The 10,387-nt window shown below is 48.4% G+C and overlaps 1 protein-coding gene across 5 annotated transcripts in view; it reads left to right on the forward strand.

Annotated features, from left to right (window-relative positions):
* LOC113491043 (sodium channel protein type 8 subunit alpha) overlaps positions 1-10,387 on the forward strand; it is a 52,018-nt gene that overhangs the window by 24,671 nt on the left and 16,960 nt on the right. For all 5 annotated transcript variants that reach the window (XM_026867670.1, XM_026867671.1, XM_026867673.1 and 2 more), the window contains 9 exons: positions 431-494; positions 1,210-1,351; positions 2,055-2,261; positions 2,817-3,104; positions 3,498-3,857; positions 5,553-5,688; positions 7,333-7,571; positions 7,995-8,168; positions 9,072-9,428. In XM_026867670.1, coding sequence (XP_026723471.1) covers positions 431-494; positions 1,210-1,351; positions 2,055-2,261; positions 2,817-3,104; positions 3,498-3,857; positions 5,553-5,688; positions 7,333-7,571; positions 7,995-8,168; positions 9,072-9,428 — 1,967 coding nt within the window. The remainder of the gene's footprint in view (positions 1-430; positions 495-1,209; positions 1,352-2,054; positions 2,262-2,816; positions 3,105-3,497; positions 3,858-5,552; positions 5,689-7,332; positions 7,572-7,994; positions 8,169-9,071; positions 9,429-10,387) is intronic.

Genomic DNA, 10,387 nt, shown 5'->3' on the forward strand with positions numbered 1-10,387 from the left:
GACTGAATGTCAGGTCCTTCACTGAGTTCTTCCGAGAATGCACACGAAGTTGTCGGTACCTGTTTCTGCTTTGCAGCATCCTTCCAGGCTGGCAGGATTTCAGAGCTGTAAATGATGCTGCGGATGATCAAGGGACCAGCTTCCAAGTTTTTGTAACTTAATTTCTTCCTCCCTTCTCACTTCGAGCTTCTCTACCCTGCAGTCAGCTGGTTTTAAATATTTATTCAAAATGCTGTGCTGACTTCCAGAAAGGTGCTTCGACTCAGGCGCTGGGGCTAATGTTATTTAAAGCTGAGTTAGTTTACTGATGAATTTAACAGTAGGGGGTCTAGAGGGCTCTTAAGCGAAGGTTTTTATAGTGCTGTAGTATGTTAAATCCTCTAACTCCGTCTGTGTGTGCATGTAATCTTTTCTTTTTCATCTTCTTCAGCAAATTTTTACATAATTCCTGGCGCCCCTGATCCTTTGCTCTGTGGTAACAGCTCAGATGCAGGGTGAGTGTTGAGCTTTATTAGAAACAGAGACGCTAATTACCGTTGATGTTGGCTAACGATAGCAAAACCTTTGGAATATCTCCTGTCTTTATTGGAAACAGAGACTCTAATTGCCATTGATGTTGGCTAAGGATAGCAAAACCTTTGGAATATCTCCTGTTGCCTCCTTTGTTGGTTCTGGTGTTATTTCACGTGTGAAAGGTTTTGTGTTCCTTAATCTAATTATTAACCCATCGTTGCTATCTGTTTGGCTAATACAACGTGAGCTGACGTTTTTCCTGTCATCTCAGGAGGCAGGTGCCTCTAGTGATGATTACTAGTGGCATTATTTCCCTCCGAATCCAGTCATAAGACTCGTCAGAGGGGCAGGGGCTGGAGGGTTCAGAAATGGAAACGTCCCATGTGCTGTTGCCTCCAGTCAGTTTTTCACCCAAGTCCTTCCGCTCTAAAGACGCCGATGGGCGAAAGCTGGTCCTTCCAGCTCACATTGGGTGAAAATGGTTTCCACAGGACAGAGATAACAGGGCTTGTCTGAAATTCTGTCTGCCACTCGCCTTGTCTGCTATTCTCGCTTGACACGGGACGCAAAATGCGTGTCACTTACTGTTCCGAGAGTTGTGAAAACCTCCGTGAGCGCGGATAACGTGTGTGTTGTCAGCTTGCTCTATCCCTTCTGCTGCCTCAGTCCCTGACACGGCTGTTGTCTTCTTCACAGTCAATGTCCGGAGGGTTACACGTGCATGAAGGCAGGACGGAACCCAAACTATGGTTACACAAGCTTTGACACTTTCAGCTGGGCTTTTCTGGCTTTATTTCGCCTTATGACTCAGGACTTTTGGGAAAACTTATATCAATTAGTAAGTAAACTCTTTGCTTCAGTCTTACGCAAGATGAGAATTTGGGGACAATACAGGAAAGGAAAACATGACAAGCTTTGTTTTATTCCTCCTGCCTGGAAAAGTAACCACAAGTAAAGCTGCACGAGGAGATATTGTGTGAGGAGGAGGAGGAGGAGGAAGGGGACATCACCCGTAGGTGGGTGTTGTACTTCTAAGTCCAGAAGGGCTGGGGGGTCCTCGGGGTGCCTACGCCTGGGCCGTGAATTCATTCTGGAAGAACCCGACCGGGTGCTGCAGGAGACTGTGAGCGGTTGAGCTCTGCCCGCAGAAGGTGCTCGGGTGCTTCGGAGGGCAGAGTGTTTCCTTGTAACCCGAGGATGGTTTGGGGACCTTGCTGAAACGGCTTTTCTTCTGTTTTGTTTGGTTTTAAGGGAGTCCGAGCATTGAGTTTCACGCTGCACTTGTGAGTCGTTTTCCGTTTGCATCGGTTGGACGTTCCCTTAAGGGAAGAAGAGGGATGTCACCTTTTGTGTTTACGGCTACAGAATGTGCAGCGTCTTAGTGGAAGTGCTGAGACCTTAAATATTCAGCACCGTGATATTTTCTTAGAAGCGTTCAGGTCAAGAAGCTTGGGATCGGTCCAGCTCTCGGGTGTCCCTCTGCAATTGCTGCTTTCCCCTTTGCCTTTTCTCTTCCCTCTACATTTCTTTTCTGCTTCCAGACCTTACGAGCAGCAGGAAAAACCTACATGATCTTCTTTGTCTTGGTGATCTTTGTGGGCTCGTTCTATCTGGTGAATCTCATTCTGGCGGTGGTGGCTATGGCTTATGAAGAGCAGAACCAGGCCACGCTGGAGGAGGCAGAGCAGAAGGAGGCCGAATTTAAGGCCATGTTGGAACAATTGAAAAAGCAGCAGGAAGAAGCGCAGGTGAGTGGTTTGATTTTTTTTTTTTTTTTGGATGCATTTACACGTTTTAAGATTTATTTGGCTGTGATAGAGCAGCGATGTATAATCAAAAAAGCCATGGCTTGCTTTGGCATCACGTCCTCTGTTGACTGGGCTTGATGTCATGCCCTGTCTCTTCACTGCTGCTGTTTTTTTCTGAATTATGTGCAAGCTTGCTGCGTTTATTTTGTCCTGAAAACTCCCTTCTGTTCAGAAAATTTTAAATGTTCCCGGAGTTCCTTGTTAAGTGTGGGAATATCTTTGCAAGGCGGACAAGTACGTCCTTGTTGGTCCTTTATCAAATGCTTGTAAACAAAGCTGAGGGACTGGGAGAGATTTTACTACCTGCTGAAGCAGACTATAAAAATTTTTACAAGTCCTGGCTGCAAGTTTCTTCCAAGAGGAAGAATAACCATCTCAATCCTGCCCCGAAGACTTGTACTTACACGCATTAAGCCACGTTCTTAAAGCAGAAAATGGAGCATTAATCGTGGTAAGATCTGATTTATTTTTCCCTTCTCTTGCCTACGCCCTCAGGCTGCCGCTATGGTCACTTCAGCAGGGACAGTCTCTGAAGATGCTGTGGAAGATGATGGTGGGGGGAGGATGTCTCGGAGCTCCTCCGAGATTTCCAAACTCAGTTCCAAGAGCGCCAAGGAGCGTCGAAACAGGAGGAAAAAACGAAAGGACAAGGAACTGTCGGAAGGAGACGAGAAGTGTGACAACGAAAAGGTGTTCAAGTCTGAGTCTGAGGATGGCATGAGGAGGAAAGCGTTCAGGCTACCGGATAACAGGCTAGGAAGGAAATTTTCCATCATGAACCAGGTAGTTTTTATTTCCTTTGCTAATGTTTATGTCAGGATACTGTTTTAGTGTAGCTCCTGATTAGCACGTCAAAGGAATCTACCCGTCCTCCTGATCAGGCAGTGGATCAGGAGGACACTTACAGCCCAAGTTCACGGCCCTCGCACCCACTTACCCCGGTGTAAACTGTTGCCGAGAGTAGTGACTAAGCAGATAACTTCTTCACCGACGTAACCCGGCCAGCCAGGAGTGTGCAACTCTTAAAATAACAAGTACAAAGCGAAGCCAGTGACTAAGTGGCGATGGTTGTGTAGACCCGGAGAGGGAGCGAAACCCCCGTAGCAGCCCTTGAGGGCACTGCAGGTTTTTTTTCCCCACTATTCACGCTGTTGTTCTTTCTTCTCTCCCTCCTAGTCTCTCCTCAGTATCCCAGGCTCCCCTTTTCTCTCCCGACACAATAGCAAGAGCAGCATCTTCAGCTACAAAGGGCGATTTCGTGACCCGGGTTCAGAGAACGAGTTTGCCGATGACGAGCACAGCACCGTGGAGGAGAGCGAGGGCAGGAGAGATTCCCTCTTCATCCCCATCCGCGGCCGCGACCGCCGGAGCAGCTACAGCGGCTACAGCGGGTACAGCCAGGGCAGCCGCTCCTCGCGCATCTTCCCCAACCTCCGCCGGAACGTCAAGCGGAACAGCACGGTGGACTGTAACGGTGTGGTGTCCCTGATCGGCGGCCCACCCTCCAGCATGCCCGGGGGACGCCTCCTGCCTGAGGTGAGACCAGATAAAGCGCCTCCGGGTGGGCTGGGGGTGTCGGGGAGGCAGCGTGGGCGCCCGGGGGGTTCGAACACCCTCCGCTTTAACCTGCCCTTTCTTTCCTTCTCGAGCTCGGCGACCCACCTCCTTCTCCCCCTGGCTTCCTGGGCAAAAAAAAAAAAAAAAAAAAGCTTGGATGGGAGTCCTTAATTCAAGGACTAAGAATAGTAGGAACGCTTGGTGTACGTCCGGGCAGTTCCTCAGGAGCTATTTAAAGCGTGGGAATGGGAAAACCAACCAAAGTTTGTTGCAGATGTTCTCCACGATAAGATAAAATATTTGGGGATTTAAAGGGAAATACAAACAGTCGTTTATTGTAGCACTCACTAAATTTTGCAAGGGAAGCTGTTAGCAAAATAACGATTTTTTTTAAACTATTATTTTTGTAATTTTTGAATTTTTTCTGTGACTTTTTGAATTTTTGAATTTGAATTTTTTCTGTGACTTTTTGAATTTGAATTTTTTCTGTGACTTTTTGAATTTTTGAATTTTTTCTGTGACTTTTTGAATTTTTGAATTTGAATTTTTTTCTGTGACTTTTTCTAATTGATTGACCGAATTTGCACCAAGCAACCTTTTCAGTGGGTCAACACTCCAGAACGCAGGAAAGAGACAAAGCTTAAAAACTAGAATGTTATTCAGTGGGGTGTTAAAAAAAAAAACCAAAACCCGTGTAAGATTGAAACATCATTTGAGAGATACCTAAATCAGCTGTTTCTGAGAAAAGACGGGTTACAAATTCCAAGCTTTTTTTTTTTTTTTTAGTTATTTCAATCCTTGCAACCTGTTTGACCGTAATTAGTCACGTTAAGTACCAGTTGCTGTCTGTTTTCTTCCTTCCCTAATTAGCGTGTTAATACAATGTTTTGCTTCGATATTTAATTCTCTTTCTAGCACAGCACGCGTGTGGTAGGAGCAGTCATCTGCGTGATGCGTGCCTAAAAGAGAAAGTATTACTTGGCAGTTCCTTTGCTGCCTCTGTACGTAGAGAGAGCGCGACGGGCAACAAGCAGTCGCGGTGGGAGAGCCGCAGGGGCCGCGCGGAGCCCGGGTTCGCAAGCAGGCAGCGACAAATTCCTGTAAAGAGGGGGAAAAAAAAAAAAAAATTTATCTGTTAGTACGCCAGGTTGTCTGTGCCTGACAGAGACTGGCATTTCCTGAGCGATCTTGCGAGGTGCCCGTGGACGTGTGAGCCCTTTGGCGTGCGGGGGACGGGGTGACCCGTCCCAGGACGTGGATCCGTAGCCCCGTTGTGTTGGGAAATCGCTCCGCAGTGGGCTCTGGTGGGGGAACCCCCCGCTACCTCTCGGACAGTTCTGGGTGCCTGGGGTGGAGTTCACGCTCTGACCAGAACGGTTGTGCCGTGGCCTGGTTAAAGGGGTCACCGCCCGCCTCTGCTGTTTGGTGCACGGGGTGTAAAAGGCTTGGTACCGCAGGAGTCTTCGTTAGAAACGTTCTTCAAAATACAGTCCTTGATTTGTCTGAAGCTGCAAAGCTTGAGTTTTGGTTTGACCATTTGCATGGCGTCGGAAATGAGAGGGGTGGCAGGAACCAAGATGGTTTTCTCTCTTCTTGGGCGTCCGTGCCGTATTTCTAGGCTGAGGGTGTGTAAAATACAGGGAGCTGGTGTTAATCATGGCATGAATTTTGCAGGGTACTACTGAAATCGAAATCAGAAAGAAACCTGGTGGGTCTCTTTTGGTCTCGATGGATCAGGTGAACGCATCCTACGGCCGAAAGGATCGGACCAACAGCGTGATGACGGGCTTGACCAACACCCTTGTTGAGGGTAGGTGTGGCTGGGAGGTGGGTCCCCGGCCCCACGTCTGCCCCGGAGCCATGCTGGCCGTCCCTCTGCGCGGCCCCACGGCACGGGGGAGGCCTCAGGAGGTGCCCTGGCGGCGGGTGTGGGGGCTGCGGGGGGCGCAGCACCCTGCCCTTGGCTATTCGGGATTTAGCCAGCCCTGCTTGCAGGTAATACGTGCTCAGGCATTGATTTTGCCTCAAGCTGCTTCCTTTGGGTCATTACTGATGCAGAAGTATTTATTAGACTTTATTTCACTCAGATTTGCGCCTGAGTTTTATAGACACAGAGGTAAAGACAACAAAGAGTTGTAATTTTACAACAATGAATATGCAGCGTGGAGATCGCAGGAGTAAGAGAACGTTTAATGCAGCTGTTCTGTCTCCTGCCGTCTCCCAAGGACTGGAGAGACCCTCCTTTGCTTACAGTCTGCGGGAGAAGAAGATTTGAGCTCCGCTCAGAGCTGCAACGTGACAGCTGTCGAAAGAGAAAGGGACTTCTGGATGACGGAAATTCTGAGACGGACAGCACACGGAGCTGAGATTTCCAAATACGTTATGCAGGAGCCAGCAAGAATTTATGAACAGCAGCCATATGAGGTTGATGATCTCAAATTCCTGCTGTCTCCTGCAATAAAATTGTATGAAAACTAAATATACTTAGAAACAGAGCAGGGTTCTGCTGCTGCCTCCCTCCTGCGCAAACGCCTACAGGCTACAGTGCTACGGTCCTCTCTTTTAACTTTAGAAATTCCAAGGCAACTAAATACTAAGCAACCAAAGAACCAATGAGAAAGAGAGCGCAGCGGTCCTTTCCCTACCCGTAAAAAAATAAAACTTCGGCACGAACAGCTGTATAGCCTGAATGGAACCATTGCAAGTCAAAGAATAGAGGGAGGGAACTCCTGACTTTTATTTTTTTTTTTCCCTTAAGCACTTGAAATAAGCCAGTGTAAAAAAAAAAAAAAAAGCAAAACGGACACGGCATCATGTTTGATTCCTGTAGAAGGATGTGGTTAGTCTTAATCAGGTTATTCCTGTTTAAAATCCTTTGCAGCATTATGTCATGTATTTCCTCTTTTAGACCGCGTCTGCATTCAGCACAGAATTCATTTTGAGTTATTTAAAAACTGGCACCAAAGGCAGTTTAGAATCTGTAGCTTCGATTTAAACCGTTTTACCTTGATCGGTTCCGAGTTAAAATATATCCCTTCATTTAAAATAATTCGGATTTAATTGTTAAGGTCCGCGTGGGGCTCTTGCACAGGTGTCGAGCTGCCCCATGCAGGTGGGGTGTAGCTCCTGTGTAGGGACGGAGGAGAAGCCCCACGAAGCTCAGCACAAGCCTTGGCCTCACTATTCTGTCGTGGCCACCGGCGTGATTGGCCCCGGCCTAAAGGTTCACGGCTTAGTGAGGCTTTGTCTTAAGCTGTTGCCAAGCATCCTGGAGTGCTTTTGGTCTGAGTGTGGTGTGTACATACGGCAAAACTGTTGTGCGAGCAGGGCGACGCGAGAGGGGTTGGTGAGAGGCGAGACCAGACGGTGTTTGCGCCGTGCCGAGCCTCGGACGGATCCAGCAGCCTTCGAGCCGGAGACTGACCTCTGCTGCCGTTTTGTTTTGTAATCGTAGAGCTGGAAGAGTCCCAGAGGAAGTGTCCCCCATGCTGGTACAAATTTGCCAACACGTTCTTGATCTGGGAATGCCACCCGTACTGGATCAAGCTGAAGGAGATTGTGAACTTAATAGTCATGGATCCTTTCGTCGACTTGGCCATCACCATCTGCATTGTGCTGAACACTCTGTTCATGGCCATGGAGCACCATCCTATGACCCCCGAGTTCGAACACGTGCTCTCCGTAGGAAATCTGGTAAGACGGTGTTGGCAAACCTCCCTTACAGATCCGCTCCTGCTGGGCTACGTGGCTTGTTAATCTAGACTTGGGCTGAAAGAGCTGCTGTTCCCCCTGACTAGGGGACGCTGAGCGGCGCGGGCTTGCCCTCGCTGCAGTCTGTGACGGCTCGGAGGTGTTTGCTAAGGGTGCGCTTCTCTGCCCAGAATTTGTCGCTCCCTGAAAAATCCATCCGTTAATTCCGGCTCTGCCCGAGCAGGTCGCTGATATTTGTGCTGCGCTGGGGGAGAAGAGAGCACGAGGCATCACCCAGGCTGCGCCTTTAAACCGGCAGGACAAAATCACCCTGTTTGATATTTGGCCTGAAGATCAGAAAATGAACAAAAGCAAATCTTTGTCTGTTCTTTCTCTCTCTCTCTCCCTCTCTCCTCACCCCTCCAGGTTTTCACGGGAATTTTCACAGCGGAAATGTTCCTGAAGCTCATTGCCATGGATCCCTACTATTATTTCCAAGAAGGCTGGAACATCTTTGACGGGTTTATTGTCTCCCTCAGTTTAATGGAACTGAGTCTAGCGGATGTGGAAGGACTTTCTGTGCTGCGATCTTTCCGATTGGTATTCCATATTCCAGTTCTTTTTGAATGTTAACATCTTGGAGCTACTAGAAAGCTTTTTACATAAGAAAAGGCAAACCCCACTTTTTCTTTTTTTTTCTGGTGTTGGGGAGGACAGAGTTGGGGCAGTGTCATTTCTGTGGTCTCTTCTTACTTCACAACTGTCGTTTACAAGATCTGAGCAGCAGCTTCGTTGTTTTTAGGCAGGGAAGGATGACTTGGGAGGTGGCTTGGTGCAGAGTACGTAGTATGGACCGAGTTAGAATGCCCCTCTTATCTCGTGCGGTCAGATCTGGTCGTATAATAAAAGTGCTGAGTACCTCCAGTCGTTGCGCTGTCAGCGGTTAAGCTTTTGAAAATTAAATTACGAAAACCTCAAGGTTAGATTGTTGGGCGCAGAGAACCGCAACCGAGGTCGGATTTTCCAAGGAGCACAGTACTTGGAAGCTCCTGCTTGCATCCAGTCTGTCTCCAAATGAGATTCTCTGGAAATTAAACTTTGGTTGTGTGTTCTGGATACGCCAGGAAAACAAGTCCTTGTTTCCAGGGGAAGATGAAAAGCATTCAGGAAAGAAAAAAAAAAGTCATTTTTTGTGACACACATCCCTTCAAATAAATCTCCTGACTTCCTTAATGTTGCAAAGTTTGCGCAGCGAGATGGAAGCTCCCTACGTGTCCTTTGTAAAAACCCCGTGGGGGCTGACGTGTACAAAATACAGGAGGCCAAATTCCAAGAGAAGTCGAGCATCCCCCCCTCCCACTGACTTCAGCAGCAGAAGTATGGGCTTATGTTTACAAAAAAATACAAGATGGCTGCTCTTTAGAAAGTTCTGCCTCATTTTCCTCTTCATTTAAGATGAAATTAAATTGTGTTTTGGTTTTTGTTTGTTTTGTTTTTTTGTAGCTGAGAGTCTTCAAACTGGCCAAGTCCTGGCCCACTCTGAACATGCTGATAAAAATCATCGGTAACTCAGTGGGTGCTTTGGGGAACTTGACCTTGGTGCTAGCCATCATCGTGTTCATCTTTGCTGTGGTGGGCATGCAGCTCTTCGGCAAAAGCTACAAGGAGTGTGTCTGCAAGATCAATCCGGAGTGTGAGCTACCCCGCTGGCACATGAACGATTTCTTCCACTCCTTCCTCATTGTCTTCCGTGTGTTGTGTGGGGAATGGATTGAGACCATGTGGGATTGTATGGAAGTAGCAGGACAGGCCATGTGCTTGATTGTCTTCATGATGGTCATGGTCATCGGAAATTTAGTGGTCAGTAAATGGTTACTGGCGGGCTTTGGTTGCCTCCGGGTGGGGTAGGACATGGGGAGGCCACAGGACTAGGGAGTAATGATTTGTGAGTCTCTTCCAGCTCTGTCGGGGTCCTTCAGGGCCTTTGACGCATCAACAGTCCCGTTGGCTTTGGTAGCTCAGCGTTAAGGATGTGCCTTGCGCAATTAAGGCCTTAAACAGTTGCCCCCAGATAAAGCATCCAACCGCTTTGCGATAAAAGCTGGAGGTACGAAACCCTCAGTCAGAGGGGACAGACCCACACCTTGCCTGGGGCGGGGGTAAAAAAAAGTTGGAAAGAAGCAAAACCTGAGTTTTCAAATGCCGGGAGAGGAAATAATTGGGTAGACAGGGGAAGGTCCTGGTGTGTTAAAATCAGATTGGAAGTTTCTTCTGAAATCTGCCCACTGGCTCAGTCCTGAGGTGTGGTTGTGTGCAAGGAGCTGCTGGTGAAATTGCACGGCCTGTTGTGTGGGAGGTTAGACTAGATCATGATGTTTCCTTCTGGTCTTAAATTTCGTGCGGAAAAGTCTATGGAGGAAAATGTAAGCAAGACTGAGGTAGTGTGAAGAGTTGCATGACTTCAAAGCTGCGTTGTGAGCTCTGTCTGAGGGGACTCGTCTCGCCAAGGGATTTTGACGAAATGTCTCGGGGTCTCTCACTAGATGTGGGCAAGGAAATAGATCTGGGGGCGATCGCTTGAAATGCTTTAGATTGGGCCCATTTCCTTTGAGCCAGAGCCGGGACTAAACCAGGAACGCCGAATGTCAACCCCTTGGCTGGCAGCTCCTTAAATCCCTCCCTGACGTCTGCAGTCCGGATCCTGGAGCCTTTTCCCTGCCCCGAGCCTCGGGGACACCCCGAGCCCCGGGGACACCCCAAGCCCCGGGGCCCCCGGGGGAGTCACGGCTGCCCAGGGCTCCCCCGGGGTCGGCGTCTCG

Source organism: Athene cunicularia, unplaced genomic scaffold (assembly GCF_003259725.1).
Source record: "Athene cunicularia isolate RWA unplaced genomic scaffold, athCun1 chrLGE22_part2, whole genome shotgun sequence".
NCBI lineage: Eukaryota > Metazoa > Chordata > Aves > Strigiformes > Strigidae > Athene > Athene cunicularia.